The sequence below is a fragment of the Mustela erminea genome, chromosome 1 (assembly GCF_009829155.1).
Source record: "Mustela erminea isolate mMusErm1 chromosome 1, mMusErm1.Pri, whole genome shotgun sequence".
Taxonomy (NCBI): Eukaryota; Metazoa; Chordata; class Mammalia; order Carnivora; family Mustelidae; genus Mustela; species Mustela erminea.
In genome coordinates this window covers 4,633,890-4,653,241 of record NC_045614.1, presented here as the reverse complement: position 1 = coordinate 4,653,241, position 19,352 = coordinate 4,633,890, and the positions used below count along the sequence as shown (strand labels likewise).

At 47.1% G+C, this 19,352-nt stretch overlaps 1 protein-coding gene and 1 long non-coding RNA gene across 3 annotated transcripts; one reads left to right on the top strand and one right to left on the bottom strand.

Moving 5' to 3' along the window:
- Positions 1-5,587: 5,587 nt before the first annotated feature.
- Positions 5,588-8,325, top strand: CD70 (CD70 molecule). Of its 2 annotated transcripts, none has more exons than XM_032308267.1 (4): positions 5,588-5,771; positions 5,986-6,192; positions 6,964-6,997; positions 7,888-8,325. In XM_032308267.1, exons 1-4 carry the CDS (start codon positions 5,682-5,684, stop codon positions 8,277-8,279), a joined length of 723 nt encoding a protein of 240 aa, XP_032164158.1. In that variant the 5' UTR covers positions 5,588-5,681; the 3' UTR covers positions 8,280-8,325. The 2 variants fall into 2 exon arrangements, with proteins under 2 accessions (XP_032164158.1, XP_032164166.1); XM_032308275.1 differs by having other exon boundaries at positions 5,597-5,656.
- Positions 8,326-11,201: 2,876 nt separating this feature from the next.
- On the bottom strand, positions 11,202-16,865 carry LOC116570748. The gene is made up of 3 exons (XR_004277548.1): positions 16,429-16,865; positions 11,768-11,898; positions 11,202-11,514 (listed from the first exon to the last, which is right to left on the bottom strand). It is a non-coding gene; the product is annotated as an uncharacterized LOC116570748 (long non-coding RNA).
- Positions 16,866-19,352: the final 2,487 nt, after the last annotated feature.

Genomic DNA, 19,352 nt, shown 5'->3' with positions numbered 1-19,352 from the left:
CAGCCCTGCGGACACCTTGATTTTAGCCCAATGGGACCCACTGTGGAGTCTAGGAAACAATCTGAGGGTTTTGAAGGGGCAGGGGGGGCGGGGGGGGGGAGACCCGGGGAGCCTGGTGGTGGGTATTAGAGAGGGCACGGATTGCATGGGGCACTGGGTGTGGTGCGTAAACAATGAATTCTGGAACACTGAAAAGAAATTCTAAAAATAAAAAAAAAAAATTTTTAAAAGTCCCCACTCATATAACTAAAAAGTGGACCAATGGCTGCCACGTAAGTTCTGGGGAATCTAGTGCGCAGAATGATGGAAATAATGAGGGCGCTGCGTTGTGCACTTGGGTGCACCTGAGGGACACCTGGGTGGCTCAGGGAGTTAAGTGGCTAAGCTTAAGCATCTGCCTTCAGCTCAGGCTCAGGTCATGAACCCAGGGTCCTGGGGTCGAGTCCCGGGTCAGGCCCTCCTTCCGTGCTCTCTCTCTTTCAAAATAATAACAATCTTTAAAAATTTTTTGCTAAGGGGATAATCTTAAGTGTTCTCACCACCAAAAACCAACTAGTTAGGAATTGTGAGGTGATGGACGTGTTCATTAACTTAATGGTGGTGACCATTTCACAGGGCAAACATATATGTCATTGTGTTTCTTAAAAGATTTTTTTATTGACTTATTTGGCAGAGAGAGAGCTTGTGCAAGCGAGCACCAGCAGGGCGAGGCAGAGGCAGAGGGAGAAGCAGACTCCCTGCTAAGCAAGGAGCCCCATGTGGGGCTCTATCCCAGGACCCTTGGATCACGACCCGGACTGACCCTGATGGAAGGCAGCCACTGAACTGACTGAGCCATGCAGGTGCCCCTAAACGACCGTATTTTCCTTTTTTGAATCACATCATACAACCTCAAATGCATACGATTTTTATTTGTCAGTCATTCCTTAATAAAGCTGGGGGGAATTAGAAATGTGGAAAAACCACATTAGTTTCTGTTTCTCAGGCTTGACTCTGCCTGCAGAAATGACTCCCCAACCATTCCCCCCATCTCTGCAGATTCCTGTCACTTCTCCCAGCGAGTCCTGGAGTCCGCTGACTTCCCATTTCCTTGAATCTGGGTTGATCTTCCGATTTGCTTTCACCAAAAGAATAGGGTGGAGGACACCGCCAGGCTGAGGTCCTGCACGCGGCGCCCCCCCCCCCCAGTTTTGCCTTCTCGGATCCAGCCCCCATGCAAAGAAAGCTGGGATCATTTCGGAGGGCGGTTTGGCAGTTTCCCACAGAGCTAAACATACTCTCACCATAGGACTCTGCAGTCGCACTCCTTGGCATTCCCCCGAAGGAGGTAAAACGCTTACCCCCATCCCGCGCGCACAGAAGCCGGCGCGCAGATTTACTCCTTGGAAGCAGGTGTCCAGCAGGTGAACCGACATCCAGACGACGAGCTATCACTCAGCGCTACGGAGAAATGAGCTCGCCACCCTGAAAGGACCCGGAGGAGGACATGTGCAGGCGTGTTCCCGAGCGAAAGAAGCCAGTCCGGAGAGTCGACCTGCGGAATGATCGCAACTCTCCGCAGTTCAGGGAAAGAGGAAGCCCAGGAGGAAAGTCATATTACTTCTTCGCATCAGACTGCCCTCCCCAGGGGCGTGGAGGTGGGGAGCAATCGATGCACGGAGCCCCCCTAAAGTCCCAGTCCGGTAATTTCAGAACCGAGGAGGGGAGAAACCAGGCATGTGATGCAAATGTGTAATCAAACTCGGGCGCAGCCCCTTCCGGCCTAGAGGACCCAGCTGGCCACCACCCGCTCCAGCCCTGCTGCTGTGGGAGGTGAAAGTCCTGGCCCCACACGCTTTGGCCCGCCGCCTGAAATTTAAAAAAATGACCGGTACTGGGGCGCCTGGGTGGCTCGGTGGGTTAAAGCCTCTGCCTTTGGCTCAGGTCATGATCCCAAGGTCCTTGGATCCAGCCCCGCATCGGGCTCTCTGCTAAGCAGGGAGCCTGCTTCCTCCTCTCTGCCTACTTCTCTGCTTACTTATGATCTCTCTCTGTCAAATAAATAAATAAAATCTTTAAAAAAAAAAAAAAAAAAAAGACCGGTACTTAGCCCAGGCATAAGCCCTCGGGGAGCCTGAGTGGCTCAGTGGGTTAAAGCTTCTGCTTTCGGCCCAGTTCATGATCTCAGGGTCCTGGGATCCAGCCCCGCGACGGGCTCTCTGCTCAGCAGGGAGCCCGCTTCCTCCTCTCTCTCTCTGCCTGCCTCTCTGCCTGCGTGTGATCTCTGTCTGTCAAATAAATAAATAAAATCTTAAAAAAAAAAAAAAAAGAAGCCCTCAATAACGAACGGGTGTTTGCGTTGGTCCTGTTTTCCTTCTTCTTACTACAAATCACACCACATGGAACGGATGTGTGGATATCTGCGTTTGTGATGGGGGACAGTGTGCGTGTTCGAGAAAATTCCCAGAAGTATGAAAATGCCCTGAAGTAAGAAAATGCCCCTTTCTGCGGGCAGAAAGGGAAGGCGCCTTCTGGTCTCTTGGCTGATTTTGCCGGACCCCGCCCTTGCCAAAGGTGGGATCCATTTCTCATCCCGTCGACCGGCTGTGAGGACGCCTCTGCCGCCACAGGTCGGCAGCCCAGCCAGGCCCCCAGCGCTATGATCTTTTTCCAATTCATAGGGGAAAAAGAAAAATGTGTATTCTACAGGCTTTGAACTTCCAAATGCTTTTATTATGAAAAGAGAGCATATCCTACGATGTTATTTCACGGGCACACGCGTTTCTTTTTATAAGCCGACTGCTTTTTCTGTTTTGCGTTTCTAGAGAGTATCAGTCATTTCTTAAAGACTTCACATATGGGGCTCCTGGGCGGCTCAGTCATGACCCCAGGGTTCAGGGATCAAGGCCCCCATCGGACTCCTCCCCCTCTCCACTCCCCCTGCTTGTGTTCCCTCTCTCGATGTGTCTCTCTCTGTCAAATAAATAAGTAAAATCTTTAGGGGGAAAAAAAAGGACTTCATTTATATTTCCTGCCTTAAAGGCAATCATCATTAATGTCTGATCAACCTTTCCTTTTTCACGCTTGTTTCTTATCTTGCGTGTATGGGGGGGGGGGGTTACACCTTTAAATTGCTCGTTTTAATGGCGTGATTACTCATTTATATGTGAAACCATGAGCATGCTATTTATGTCTTCTTAGTTGCTGGTTTGTTTTGTTTTTTTTTAAGATGCTTAACATCTCACTGCACCAGGGTGAATTTTTATGAAATCACCACACTTTCGGTGTTTTCTTGGTTTCTTTTTTTTCCTTTTTACCCTTATACCTTTGATCCCGCTGGAATTTACTAGGGCTCTGGCCATCTCTTTGGCTTTTCAGTCAACCGCTGATTGCTGTAATTTGCAGTTTACTGCCCAGAGAAATTGTCACCCATTTTCTGTGTTTATAAGCCATTCGAATTCCTTTCTTTGTGAATTGTCTATTCGAGCCCTTGTGCGTTCTTCTAATGAGGGTTTTGTGGCTGAAAATAACAAAATCAAGGGTGGGCCTTTATTGAGCCCTTACTGTATGCTCAGACCGTGCTAATGCCTTACACATGCGTCCTTCCTTTGAACCCACGTTATAGATGGGAATATTGACCTTAAAAGCTGATGAGGGCATAAGTTTCCCAAAACCTTAAAAGCTGATAAAGGCATGAGTTTCCCAAAACCTCAGCACTAAAATGTGTGACTTTCTGGAGAAAGGCTAAAGGTGACTTTCTGGAGACGGGAATCCAGGCGTGTCCGGGGATTGCAGATCCCATGTACCTGACCAACCATGTACCATGGCTAGATGGAGATAGGGGAGGGACACTGGTGGGAATGCAGGAAACCATCAAAAGTCCGTTGTGAGCTTACAAAAAAAAAAAAAAAATCCGCTGTTGGGGTGGGGGGCAGCACTTGGGAGGCTCAGATGCTTAAGCACCTGCCTTCAGCTCAGGTCTTGATCCCTGGGTCCTGGAATCCACCTCCTCATGGGAGGCGGTTCCCTGCTCAGCGGGGAGCTTGTTTCTCCCTCTCCCTCTGCTGCTTCCTCTGCTTCAGTTATCTCGCTCACTCTCACTCTCTGGTCAAATAATTAAATAAAGTCTTTAAAAAAAAAAAAAAGGAGTCCGTTGCATAACACAATGGGGACTGGAGGTTCTGGAGATGGGGTTAGTGGCTGGAGTTAGACTTTAGAAGCCGGCGGGGGAGCAGTACAATAAGGAAGAAGGTTGGGGGAAAAAAAAAAAATTCCTTGGCTCAAGCCATCACCGCGCTCAGGAGAGCTTGAGGTGGGGGAGCCTTTGGGGGTCCCGCCAGCTGAAGCCCCCAGACATAATCCTAGGGCTTTAGGGAGGCAAATTCCTTCAGTAGTTGGTAGTCCCAGGGTGCGTAGCCAATCAGCTGCATCCCAAGGATTCTGAACGTGTTTGACTCCCTTCTTTCTTTCCCCTCCGTCAGCCAACGTGGTTGCCTCAAGTTCTGAAATCTATCCCGCCCTATCCTTCCTCCAGGCCAGGTCTCCGTGGGTCCTCACTTTGGAAGGAAATGTTCAAATTCCGATGCCTACAGGTAAAACTCCCCGGAACACGGGCCGCGTGCACTTGACTCCTCCGCCCCGCCCCCCGCTACAGCAGCTTTCCCGCCCGGCCAGCTTAGGTCGTCGGCACAATCCCACGAGCCCAGGTGGTCTCTCTACGCCTTGTAGCTGTGCCTCTGGTACCAGAATCTTGTGGGGACCCCAACACAGTACCGTAAAGGGGGAGGCTTACAACGACAGAAATTTATTCTGTCACAGGTCGAGAGACCAGATGTGTGAAATCAAGGTGTCCACCGGGCCTCCCTCGCTCCCAGGGCTTTAGGAAAAAAATCCTTCCAGAGGCGCCTGGGTGGTTCGGTTCATTAAGCATCTGTTTTCGGCTCAGGTCATGATCCCAGGTGTCCTGAGATCTGGGATGGAGCCCTGCATCACATCTGGCTTCAGGCTCAGTGGGGAGCCTGCTTCTCTCTCCCTCTGCAGCCCCCCCCCTTTTATGCATTCCCCCCCACACCCATAAAATAAGTTTTTTTTATTTATTTTTTTTTAAGAACCTTTCCTTACCTCTTCCCAGTTTCTGGTGTTCCAAGAAATCCTTGGTGTCCTTTGGCTTGTAGATAAATCCCTCTGATGTCCACCTCCATCTGCACATGGCTGTCTCCCCTCTGTGTCTCTGTGTGCCCTCCCCTTTCCTTACAAGAGGCCATTCATTGGATTTAGGACCCACTGTCGTCCAGTATGACCTCATCTAATTACAACCAGGAAGACCTGGTTCCCAGGCGAGGTCACAAACCAAATGAGGTTCTAGGCAGACACGATCTGGGGGGAGGAGGGGCACACTTGTCAACCCACTGCCACCGTCAGGAACAGGGGGCCCCGGAGAGGAAGAGAGAGCTGAAGGGTGTTGTGGGAGGTTCAGGAGAGCAAGCAGGCCGAGTGACCATCCCTCTGCTTTTACTCTCCTTCTATTGGGCGGGTCAGTCACGTGGCCCCACAACGCGCTGGGGAAGAGCTGAGAAGCACATGGATATTTGGGGATCCCCCTGCTCTCCCTGTCTGCTTGCCATACCCCTAAAGCCCAGCGCAGCAGCATCTGGTCCTTAGGAGATGCTCAGTGAAGGTTTGTTGAGTGAATGAATGAATGAATGAATGAATACCAGAAAGCCAAGGGTCAGGAGCCAAATAGGAAGTCTGAGGGGCCGAGGCAGCCCTTCGATCCCTGGCGCACCACCCCGGTAGGAGCCGAGGATGGGCAGAAGCTGGGCGGGGGGGGGGGGGGGGGGGGGGGCGGGATTTCCCTGCTGGGTGAACAGCTCAAATCCCTCCCCTTTGCCGGACATCCCCAGAGTGCGTTGGGGCGGGTCCCAGGCAGGTTTGGGCAGGCAGGGGCCTCAGGGCTGAGGGAGGGCTGTCGCTTCCTGTGCTCGCCGCTGCTGGGCGGCTCGCCAGCGCGCGCCAGCCGACGCAGGGCCGATGCAGCTCCGGCTGAGGACCACGATGGCAGAGGAGGGTTCTGGCTGCCCGGTGCCCCGCCTGCTCTGGGCGTCCATCCAGAGGGTTGGTCTGCCGCTCTTCATCCTGGCCGGCGTGATCGCTGTGGTATACTGCTTCTTGTGCCAGCGCCCTGCGCAGCAGCGGCAGCTCGAGTCACCTGGGGTAAGTCGAAAAGGAAGGTGGAGAGATGCAAACCTGCCACCTGCTCCGTGGAGCGTGGGGACCTCCGGGTGGGGCCTCGTGGGGGCGCAAGGGGAGGGGGACAGCCGGGAAGACAATGCGATCGGGCAGAGCCCGGCGCAGACTGAGAGACAGAACGCCGGGGAAAAAAGAAAAAAAAAAAAAAATCGGAATGAGATGGAGACAAATCCTTGTGGTTGGGGAAGAACAGAGACCGAGCCGGCAGACGGGGCATGGCTTCTCTGAATGTCTGGGCTTCGGGGGCGGGAGGAGGTCGGGAATGTCGGTTGAGCCCGGGAGGTAAATCCCGCGTGGGGATCCCGGAGCGCGGAGGTTGCAGCTGAGAAAGGGGCATCCGATGTGGGCATGGAAAAATGACTCGCCTTTGGTGTTCCCCCAGCAGGCTGACTCAAAAGCTGCTGGGGGCTTCACAAAGCCGGGAGTGGGTGGGCTCGGGACCTCCAAGGGCAAGCGACCCACAGCGCTCTTCTGGAAACCCCGGACACCCACCACAGGGACCCCCTTTGGGGGCAGCTCAGGGGGGCGGGCGGCACTTCGCTGCGGAGAGACAGCAGGTGTAGGCAGTTCAAACCTACTTCCTCTTGAAAAGCTCTTTTTTAAAAAGTCACAACGCGGTCCAGCGTGTTGAGAAGTGGGTAGGAGGACCACCAGAGGAAAGAGAGGTCTTCATTTGGGGGGACCTTAAAGCCTTGATGCTGATGTGCCCACCGGTTTTCTCTTCTTTCCTTCCAGTGGGATATGGCTGAGCTCCAGCTGAACCACACAGGTAACCCCTGGTGCATGTGGGGGAGGCAGAAAGAGAGAGGGAGAAAAAAGAGAAATCGAGATGGAGAGACAGAAAGAGAAAGAACAGGAGAAAGGGAAAAAGAGGCAACGTAGGGCAGTGTGTCTGGCTCTCTGCTCCTGTACCTTCTCAGGCCCTTGCACTTTATCCTCTGCCTTGGGAGAACTAAACCAGGGCCCATCACGGTCACGGTCGGTTGCCAGATTCCTTCATCCACCCCATAGACCGTAACCGAGCAGCTGCTGTGAGCCGGGGCCCCAGCAGGGAAGAGGGCTGTGCTTGGCCTCGTGCGCATGGGCTCAGACAGTAAATGAACGAATGCATAAAACACGCAGCTGCCGTGCAGGGTCCAACCCGCCTCTCATATGTTTTACAGAAAAATAAAGCAGGGCACGGGATTGGGGCCTGCCAGGGTTCGTTTTGCCACGGGCAAAAGTGAGATCCTCAGGAGCAGCGTCCCTGAGAAGGTAGCCTTAGCTCAGAGATGTGGAGGCGGTGATGGACGGAGCCGCCAGTTGGTGGCCTGTGGGGAAGTGGGGAAGCCATTCCCCTCCTGGGCTCTCTCTAACCCTCCCCACCGTGGGGCCTTTCCCCGCTCAACCCCAGAGGCTCGAATGCTGTGTTCATTGCATTTGGTAATGGAAGGAAACCCTGTTCCTCTTTTTCTTCTCTGGCCCTTTCCATTCTGGCGGCTGGGACAGAATACGGTAGATGGGAGGGCGCTACCCCAAGATCTCATCCCCCCCCCAGAAGCCCCACCCAATACCATGACCTTGGGCGTTAGGTCTCAAACCAGGAATCTTGGACACCTGGGCTGTAGCGCTCCTTCCCTAAACCACCGACCCCCCACCTCCCCGCCACTCTGCCTCTAGGTCGGTGGCGGCGAGACGGCAGGTTACGCTGGCTGGGAGGCCCCGCCCTGGGCCGCTCCTTCTTGCACGGCCCCGAGCTGGACAACGGGCAGCTGCGTGTGCGACGCAGTGGCATCTATAGGCTGCACATCCAAGTGACACTGGCCAACTGCTCGTCCTCCCTGTGGGCCACCACGCGCCACAGGGCCACCCTGACGGTGGGCATCTGCTCCCCGGCAGCCCACAGCATCAGCCTGCTGCGTCTCAACTTTCACGAAGGCTGTGTGGTCACCTCTCAGCGCCTGACACCACTGGCCCACGGGGACACGCTCTGCACCAACCTAACCCTGCCCCTGCTGCCATCCCCAAACGCTGATGAGACCTTTTTTGGGGTTCAGTGGGTGCACCCCTAATTATTGCCCCTCCTGACCCAGATCTAATAAAAATGCTTTCTTTTTTCTTTGTGTATCTCTGCAGTATAGTGCCTTATAATAAATATCTATTGGGTCTTTGTCTTCATTTCTGGCACCAGAGCTCCAGTGCCAGAAAACCCTTGGAATTTCCTAAGTGTTGAGAATGATAAAGGTGTCTTTTGTTATGCTAATGAGTGACTTTGGGAAAGCCCTCTGTTCACCTAGGGTCTGGGGCCAGGTTGCCAGGGGAACCAACTAAGGAATTGGGGGTTGGAACTTTCAGTTCCCACCACCAGAAACCTGCGTAAGGAAGCCTCCTTAAAAACACTGGAGAAGGGATGCCTGGGTGGCTCAGTGGGTTAAGCCTCTGCCTTCGGCTCAGGTCATGATCTCAGGATCCTGGGATTGAGCCCCGCATCGGACTCTCTGCTCAGCAGGGAGCCTTCTTCCTCCTCTCTCTCTGCCTGCCTCTCCGCCTACTTTTGATCTCTGTCAAATAAATAAATAAACTCTCTAAAAAAAAAAAAAAAGCTGGAGAAGGCGGTCGTGGGCATAGGGAGGGAAAAAATGAAACAGGATGGGGTCAGGAGGGAGACAAACCACAAGAGACTCTTAATTTCATGAAATAAACGGAGGGTTGCTGGAATGTGGGGGGTGGGAGGGACGGGGTGTCTGGGTGATGGACACTGGGGAGTGTATGTGCTATGGTGAGTGCCGTGAATTGTGTGAGACCGATGACTCAGGCACCTGTACCCCCGGGGCAAATAATACATTATATGTTAATTTAAAAAAATTTTTTTAACGCAGGAGGATGGGGTTAGGAGAGCGTCAGGACTGGTAAAGGGTGGCTTGCTTGGAGAGAACACGGAGGGGGCTGGTGGAGGTTCACCAACCACTTGTAGCTTGGCGCTGCCTGATTCAAACTGGTCGTTTTTTAACATTTTTTTTTTTTTTTTTTAATTCTGGGTGCCTGGGTGGCTCAGTCATTACGCGTTTGCCTTCAGCTCAGGTCATGATCCTGGGGTCCTGGGATGGAGCCCTGCACCGGACTCTGCTCAGCGGGAAGCCTGCTTCTCCCTCTCTCTCTCTCCCTGCTTGTGTCTCTTCTGTGTGTGTGTCTTTCTGTCTGTCTGTCTCTCAAATAAATAAATAAAATCTTTCAAAAGAATTTTTTTACTTAATTTACTAGAGAGTGCGCAAGCACAAGCAGGGGGAACAGCCAGCAAAGGGAGAAGCAGGCTCCCCCGCTGAGCAAGAAGCGAGATGTGGGGCTTGATCCCAAGACCCTGGGATGGTGACCTGAGCCAGAGGCATGCCCCTCAAATTGGTTTTTGTTCAAATAAATTCTTAAAATGTCTATTTGCCTCAGTTTATCTTTTAACAGATCTCTATAGTATTTATCACCTTTGGACATTTTAGAGGGATCCACTTAGTTGTTTTCCTTATTGTCTGTCTTCCTGCCACAACCAACTAGAATGAAGAACTGGGGAGGCCAGGGACTGCGGTCTCTGCTGTGTAGAGGGAATTGCTTGGCACATACCTTTGAGAGAATGAATGAATTCTATCAGCTAGAAAACCACCATCATGACTCCACAGAGCAATGTTCACACTTAGCACCCGCATCTTGATTTTTTTTAAGATTTTATTTATGCATTTGAGATGGGGGTGGGGGCGCACAGGGGGGCACAAAGCGGACTCCCCACTGAGCAGGGAGCCTAATGCAGGGCATGATCCCAGGACCCCAAGATCAAGACCTGACCCAAAGGAAGATGCTTAACTTACTGAGACACCCAGGCACCCCTGCATCTTGATTTCTATTACCATTCTCTGTTCAAAAGAAATCAGGGCTCCTTTGAGAAATGGCTGATTGTAGTAGTGGGACCAAAAAATTTGCAAGATAACCATGGAGCATTGTGTACGTGGCAGAAATAAGGATGTCCACGAAAGAAAGATGGGAAGGAAAGGAAAAGAAAGAAACAAAGAAACAAAGAAAGATGGATGTCATATTGGTCTGTGTATGTCACAGGAGCACAGAAGGGAACTGACAAAGCCTCCAATGACTAAAATTGGAATAATCTGAGTGATAAAATAAATAGAATCATACTGAATAACTCAAAATATAAAATAAAGGGCGCCTGGGTGGCTCAGCGGGTTAAAGCCTCTGCCTTCTGCCCAGATCATGATCCCAGGGTCCTGGGATCAAGCCCCGCATCAGGCTCTCTGCTCAGTGCAGAGCCTGCTTCTCTTTCTCTCTCTCTCTGCCTGCCTCTCTGCCTACTTGTGTTCTCTGTCAAATAAATAAATAAAATCTTTAAAAAAATAAAATAAAATAAAATAAATATCCACGAGTCCGTATTGATCTAAACAGGTGGTTCAGTACATAAATGGGGGAGAAGAGACAAACACCTTGTGCAGGTTTTCAAATTTATGTCGTTAACCTTAAAAGTGAAACTGCTGGTTATGTGCAGCCTGAGTGGCTCAGTCTGTCGTTAAGCAACCCATTCTTGGTTTCAGCTCAGGTCGTGATCTCAGGGTTTTGTTTTGGTTTTGGGTTTTTGGTTGTTTTTTTTTTTTTTAAAGATTTTATTTATTTATTTGACAGACAGAGATCACAAGTAGGCAGAGAGGCAGGCAGAGAGAGAGGGGGAAGCAGGATCCCTGCTGAGCAGAGCCCGATATGGGACTCGACCCCAGGACCCTGAGATCATGACCTGAGCCGAAGGCAGAGGCTTAACCCACTGAGCCCCACCCAGGTGCCCCGATCTCAGGGTTTTGAGATCAAGTCCCACATCAGGCTCCTCGCTCAGCACAGACTCTGCATGTCCCTCTCCCTCTTCTGATCCTTCTGTTCTCTTACTCACTCTCTTTTTCTCTAAATAAATTAACAAAATCTTTAAAAAAAAAAAAAAAACCTGCCAGTTATTTTACCAACAAAAAATGGGTTTACTCAGGAATAGCAGAAAACTTCAATCCACAACAAGCAAGCTATAGCAAAACTATAAGAATATCTGCCAAACAAAGGAAAGGATTGCTCTTTACAGAGGAAAGCAGGAAATTGGGAATGTTGGCATAAATACAGAGTCCATTGGAGTAACCTGGGAGGTTGAAGTATAATGGCTTCTCATCGGGTGAGCTGTGAGTCTCCCGCCAGTTACGCTGCTGCCAAGGTAGGGGCAAAACTTCCTTCCTCCTGCTAGTGCAGTAAAGTGTATCCATGTGCAAGGTGTGGCTCCTCCTGTTGGATTTACAACGAATGATGAGTGTTAGGAAATGAGAGCCCTCCCTGCCACACATCCCAACTCCATTTTAATGAGGTTTCCCTTTATAATTTTCACACTGTAGCTACTCCGTCCTAAAGGAGGACAGGACAACTCCCCGCTCCGTAGATGTGGGCTCTACAGAGTGACTTCCTTCCAAAGCAGACAAAATGGAGAGTACAGAGATGAGGAGTAATTTTACAGTGGACCTGTAAAACCTGACCAACACACCTCAGCCAGGTGACCGAGACCACCATCAGCAGTGATAAGACATTGCAACACCACACACTTCCAATCTGAGAGAATGAGAAGGACATTTCACCTCTGGGTTCTTCCTCTCAAAATCCGTCACCCCAGTCAAACTAGGAGAAAAAAAAAAAAAAAATCAGACAAATTCCAAGAAGGAGACATCCTACAAAATACCTGACCAGTTCTCTTCAGAATGCTCCAAGTCACCAAAAACAAAGAAAGTCTGAGAAACTGTCACAGCAAAGAGGAACCTAAGGAAATGTGATCACCAAATGTACTTGGGAATCATGGATGGGATCCTGGGCAGGAAAAGATGTTAGGGGGAAAGCGAAGGAAATCTGAATCAACTATGCGATTTAGTTAATAATGATGTATCAGGATTGGTCCATGAGTTGTGGCAAGGTTCTATTATCAAGACAAGGTATTAAAAATAGAAAAACTGTGAGCATGGAAGTATACGAGAAGTCTATACTCTGCTCAACTTTCCTATAGATCTAAAACTGTTCTAAAAAATAAAGTTTATCAGTAAAACATAAAGTAATGAAAGTTGCCTCAGTGGAGGGTGGTGTAGTCAAGAGAGAAATTCTGAGTTTCAAAAGTTTAAACAGTGGAACTTGTGAAATCCTAGCTTCCAAGGTGATCTCCACAGGGCATACAAGATGATGTCATTTAGATGTAAATTTCTACATTTAGTACACCCTTGCTGATACCAGCACTATTAAATGTAGCCACAGGTGGAAGAGTTAACAGTGACTCATAAGACAATAGAAAAGATCAATGAAATTAAGAGCTAGCTCTTCGAAAAGTAAACAAAATACACAAACCTTTAGCAAGACTCACCAGAGGAAAAAACAGAGAAGACTAAAATAAATAAAATCAGAAATGTGAGAGAAGGAGACATGACAACCAGTTCCACAGAAATACAAAGGATCATGACAGGACTCAAACAATTGGAAATTTATCCTATGTTCATAGATTGGAAGAATTAATATTGTTAAAATGTCCATATCACCCATATCACCCATAGCTGGATTCAATGCCATCCCTATCAAAATTCCAATGGCATTTTTCACAGAAATAGAAAAAAAATTCTGATTTATATGGAACCATAAAAGACCCCAAATAGCCAAAGCAATCTAAAAAAGAAAAGAAAAGGTAAGAAAAGGAATACGTTGCAGGCATCATACCTACTGATTTCAAATTATATTACAAAGCTATAGTAATCAAATCAGTATGGTATTGGCATAAAAACAAACACATGATGTCTGGAACAGAATAGAGTCTGGAAATAAATCCATGCATATATGGTCAATTAATCTATGAGAAAAGAGCCAAGAATATGCAATGGAGAAATGATGGTTGTTTTTGAGAAACCTGGATAGCCACATGCAAAAGAATGAAACCAGACCCCTATCTTACACCATATGCAAAACTAACTCCAAATGGATTAAAGACCTGAAACCATAAAGCTCCTAGAAAAAAATGCAGGGGATAATTTCCTTGACACTGGTCTTGGCAATGATTTTTGGATTTGCAGCTTTTAAAAATTTTCCAAAAGTAAAACATGCCCAGTGGCAAAAATCCCAGCAGACCAAAAGAACATAAAGTAAAACAAACAACAAAAAAAAAGCGCCAGATTTTGTATAGTCCTTCCATTGATTTACCTGTTAAAAGGATCACAGACCATTTTACAATACATCCTTCCAGATGGCTTGCTAGTAGATCTGAGTTTCAAGAGGACAGCTCGTCTAAGTGAGTATGGGAAGGATAGCTATTCTGGGGTGTAGAGAGTTATCTCTTGTGGTTTTGATTTTCATTTCCCTCATGATGAGAGATGGTGAGCATCTTTCATGTACCAAATGACCACCTATATGTCTTCCTTGGAAAAATGTCTAGTCAGGTCCTCTGCTCTTTTTTTTTAATTGGATTTTTTTTTCATTACTGTGTTTTGTGAGTTCTTTTTATATTTTGGATACTAATCCAAATATTTTCTCCCATTCCTTGGGTTGCCTTTTCATTTTGTTGATGGCTTCCTTTTCTGTGAAGACTTTTACCTTGAGATCGCCCCATTTGTTTCTTTTTGCTTTTGTTGCCTTTGCCTTTGATGTTAAATGCTCAAGACTTTAAACATTTGAGTTGATTTTTGCAGACGGTTGTAAGATAGAGGTCTAGTTTCGTTCTTTTAGCCCAGTGAGAACTATTTCACATTCTGACCTTCAGAACCATAAGAATGTAAACTTGTGTTGTTTTAAGCCGGGAGGTTGGTGATCATTCATTATAGGCAGCCATGGGAAATAACACCTGCCTTCCCATTTGCCGTAGCGGTTGGGGTTCCATTCTCTCATTAGCTCCTGCTTCTCTCCTCGCCTCCCACCGCCCTTGTCTCTTTCTTCATAGATCTCACTCCCTTGTCTCAAAATTCCGCTGACATTATCAGGCAGAGTACCTGAGTTCTACCATCATTGATATCCAGGGTTATAGGGTTCCACAATCACCAAAGATTATATATCTAGAGGTTTTCATAAACAAAAGGACCGTCAACCACTTTCAGAAATGAATTGGATCCCTCCACTTGAAATCAAGGGGCCATTGTTAGGATCATGAGCTTCCCAATGGCAGAAATGGAGAGGGTTCTGGGGTGTATGGTGAAGTAGAAAATGAGTCTAGAGCCAGGTTAGGCAGAACGTTGAATGCCAGACTAAGGACTAAGGATTTATTGCCCAGGGCAGCCTTGTTTACTTTAGACATTAGAGTATCTGTGGTTTGGCAAGAGAGTGAGCATAATAATGATAGAGAAGAAAAGGTAAATATTGGTTAAAGAAAAAAAAGAAAAACTCTGCATCATTAGTTGTGAGGGAAATGTGAATCGAGACCACTGTGAGATACCACCGCACACCCTCTGGGGTGGTTACAATACAAAAAGACGGACAATAGAAAATGCTGGCAAAGATGGACAGAAATTAGAACTGGGATGGTTACCTTAAGGGGTCCACTTGACCAGATCGTGGGATGGCCACACACCTGGTTAGGCATGATGTCTGGATGTGTCTGTGAGGGTGTTTTGGAAGAGCTTAGCTTCTGAATCTGTAGACTGCAAAGGGAGCACTACCCTCCCTGATGAGGGTGGGCCTCATCTAACCTGTGGAGGACCTAAATAGACCAGAAGCAGAGGAAGGAAGGATCTATGTCCTTCCTGACTGCCTCACTGAGCTAGGCCACTGGTCTTTTCCTGCCCTTGAACTGTGATGTCCACCAGCTCTTCTGGTTCTCAGGCCTTTGACTTGGACTCAAATTACATCAAGAGCTCTCTTCAGTCTCAGGCATGAAAATGACAGACCATAGGGCATACTCTCATGAGCCGATTTGTCATATTAAATCTCTTTCCAGATGCATATTTCCTGTAGGCTCTGTTTCTCCAGTGAACTCTGAAGTAGGAACATTCATACAAGTACTGGTGGGATTCTAAGATAATTCAATCTCTGTAGAAAACAGCCCAACTGTTCCTCAAAAATTAAACACAGAACCACTGCATGATGAAGAATTTCACTCCTAGGTATGTACCCCAGAGAAATAAAAACACACGGTCCACACAAAAGCTTGTACAGTAATTTCACCATACCATTATTCATAATAGCCCCAGAATTGAAACAACCCAAATGTCCTTCAACAAATGAATAAATACACAAAATGTGGTCTGATAGGCACTGATTGGCAGCTGAAGAATGAAGTACAGAAACGTATTACAACATGAACGAACCTTGAAAAGAGGATGCAAAGCAAGAAAAGTCAGATACCGAAACTACATATTATATGATACCATTTATATGGAATGTCCATAACAGAAAAACCTATAAAGACAGAAAGTAGATTAGTAAACATTCTTCAGAGAAACAGAATCAACAAGAGGCACAAAAATATAGGAGATTTACTAGAAGGAATTAGCTTATGCAATTGTGGAACCAGATGAGTCAAGAGCTGTAGTTGGTGAGGTGGAGACCACAGAGAAGCAGTTGTATGGTGCAGTCCAGGGGCCCACAGTCTCAGGACTGACTGAAAGAGCCAGTGTTCCAGTCTGAGGATGAAAGCATGAAATAAAATCCAAGTTCAAAGGCAGACAAGAGTTCCCTCACACGCCGCCTTTCTGTTCTACTCAGGTTTCAGCTGATTAGATGAGACCCGCCTTAATTAGGAATGTTGTTGTCATTTTTAAGATTTTATTTCTGAGTCACCTCTACACCAAATATGGGACTCAAACTCATAACCCCAAGATCGAGAGTCACGTGGTCCACCAACCCAGCCAGCCAGGAGCCCCCCATTTTAACATTCTTGGCGTGCCTCTTTTGATGGACGATGGTAAAAATCAGAGAAAGCAAGCTGAGAAAGAAAAAAATGTGTCTTTTTCAATTTCTCCAGATACTGACTCAAAGACCATGCTTAGACGTTATCTAATCTGAATTCCCCTTCTCCCCATCCTGGACCTCACCCCTTCTAGGACCTTAGTGAAACGATTTGAATAAAGATAGCTCAGATTTCCCCAGTTGAGGCAACCGCACCCTTCAGTATGATGCAAGACACCAGTGTCCCCACATTCTGTATTTCTTTACCCCTTGGTGGTCGGAATGAGTACATGGGCAGAGACGTACCTGTGGTAGTATCAGTTCCTCAGCGAGGGTATCGTCGTCCAAGGGCACAGCCCTTGAGGATTTAAAATGGGTGAGACTTAAAGCCATCAGAGAGTGAGACCTCCCCCAACATGGGTTCTAGGAGAAGGTGGCAGAGTCCTTCAGCCTTTGTGAAAACCGATCCACTGACTTTTCCTCACATGCCATCTGTTCTTCACTGGAATCACAGAAGACCCAGAGAATTTAAAAAAATCTATGCCGGCAGATCTGGGGCAGACCCTTCTCTCTCCCCTACCGCAAGATCACACTATGGTTGTGTGGTTCTTTCCTCCCTTAGAATTAACTCTATACTGTGGGGACTCTTAATATCGTTATGCAAATGGGACCAGATAGAATAGTGCCCCAACGCCCAGGAGACAAGCCCAGACATGCCTGGACTTTGTTTAGCTTGAGCTGCATCTGAACTCCCAGTCTCAAATACAAACCGAAAACACTTAACACAGGAACCTTTTATAAGGTCCTCCAGCCCTGGAATGTTGGATAGCTGCCTAACATAGGTATATAATGAAATTTGTCACTGAGAAAAATGACTGAAGATGATGGTTAGCTTTGCTTAATGTTTAAGTTTTTATTTAAGTCATCTCTACACCCAGCCTGGGGGTCCCTGAGGTCCAGAGTCATATGTTAAACCAGCTGAGCCAGCCATCCCAGTAAGTAATCTAAACATAACTGTTAAGAACAAGTGAATGAAATAAATATGAGCTGAAAGTTTATAAATGAACGTTTTAACAATGATTTTTTTATATATTTTATTTATTTGTTTGACACTGAGAGAGAGAGAACAGAAGCAGGGGGAGCAGCAGGCAGAGGGAGAGGGAGAGGCAGGCTCCCCGCCGAGCAGAGAGCCTGATGTGGGGCTCGATCCCAGGACCCGGAGATCGTGACCCGAGTCGAAGGCAGAGGCTCAACCCCCTGAGCCACCCAGGCGCCCCAACAATGATTATGTTTTATAAAGTGACAGATATTCATTGAGTATCTAGATTACTTCCAAATAAGAAAATATAATGAAATATTAATCGCCAAACATAACTCTTAGTTTACCTGCCTTTGGCTTCCTATTCGAATGAAAGAATTTGGGGGGTCTATTAGTAAAAAATGCGCCACATTGAAAATTGTGGAAAATTATATGCTTCTACAAGTAATGAAATAATTTGCCAATCTACAGAATGTTGGTATGTAATACTTCATAATTGCCTGCTTTTTAGTTTTCACTAGAAATTAAGATTTCTAAGAAGTAGGAATTCCAACTAATGTATATAATTCAAAGTACTAGAAAGAATTCCCCAAACATGGAAGAGAAGATTCCCCTCCCCTGAACCATGTATGTCTGGGTAGACACATAGACCATCACTCTGTCTGATTAAAAAAAACCAAAAAAACAAAAAACAGACTTAGTAAGGAGAGACTTCATTTAAGAGTTCTTACAAGGGGGCAGGAGAAGATATCAAGATGGGACAGGGGGGAGTATTGGGATAGGAGAACTCTGAGCATTAAGTCTTCAAGCATCTCAAGAGTCAGGCCAAGTTTTTCTTTTCTAGAAAGGAATAAACCATGCTAGAAAGAATTGAGCTCTCTGGCACTGGGGAAGGGGATGAAAGGACCGTGAGATGGAATATTGGGTCAGAGAAAGTTTTATTCTGAAGCTAGCCTGTTCTCAGAGAGGCTGCTGGCTCAGATGAGGAAGGACCAAATTCTAGGGTCTGTGGGCAGGACAGGAGTTTAATCAAAGTCTGGTGAGCAAGCACTGAGTTCTGATGGGTCAGTGGGGATGAGCAGTTGGGCTGATCACTTCTGAGGCTAAGAATGAGGGTTTGGAGGGTCTATGTCTGGCCTTAACTACAGATAAACGAGGGGAGACATATGTGGGTCTTATCGATGTCATATGGTGAAGGGTGGTTCCTTGCAGTAAGCCATTTTCAGAAACACTGACCGTAAAGGGATTTCTCTTTTCTTTTCTTTTTTTCTTTTTTTTTTTTTTTTTGCCATTTTAAAATTTTTAATTGCAGTATAGTTTAACATAGAGTGTTAAATTAGTTTCAGGTGTACAATATAGTGATTCAACATTTCTATACATTACTCAGTGCTCATCAAGATAAGCATACAGTTAATCCCGGTAAAGGGATTTCTTAACCTTCAGTCAATCAACATTGTCAATTCATAACAGCAGATACATAAGAAGCCTTTAAGAGACTGCAAATTGGGTATCTGCATGTGCCCTTTGAGTTATTCGTTCTGCAAAGGTCTAATGAGGACCTTCAATGCACTACTATGTATGTGCTGGGTGGAGTGAACTACATCCCATAATGTTCCCTGATTCTACAGTATCAGTCCAATCCAGCCTGGAAACAAATGGCACATGCACTGTGCTTGGTAAAGGGACAGTTTTCAACAACATGGACAGGGTTAGGGGAAGCCACCAGGAGTGATGTGGGTCCCCAGGCTAGCCACAGCCCACAGGGGCCAGAGGAGGAAGCAATTATGAGAACCCAGAGAGCATAGCCCTAACTGTTGCAAAAGCCTGCAGGAGAAGATCTCTGTCCTTCAGTGAAGTTCAAAAAATGAAAGCTTTCATGGCCATACTAATATAAAATAAACGTGTTAAAGATTTTATTCAGCTTATTCATTAATGAAGATGGTAGGGCAGATTTCGAATTTAGGAAACATAATGTACAAAAGTCAAAGAACACCCAGAATGAATTTGCTGATACAAACAAGACTGATGAATGCTTTTACAGAAATGCCTGTCACAGCATTATCTGTAATAACCCAAAAGTGGAAAAACGAATGTCCATGAATTGATGAATGGAGAGACAAAATGTGCTATGTCTCACAATGTAGTATTATTCGGGCATAAAGAGGAAGAAAGTAGTGACACACGTTACAGT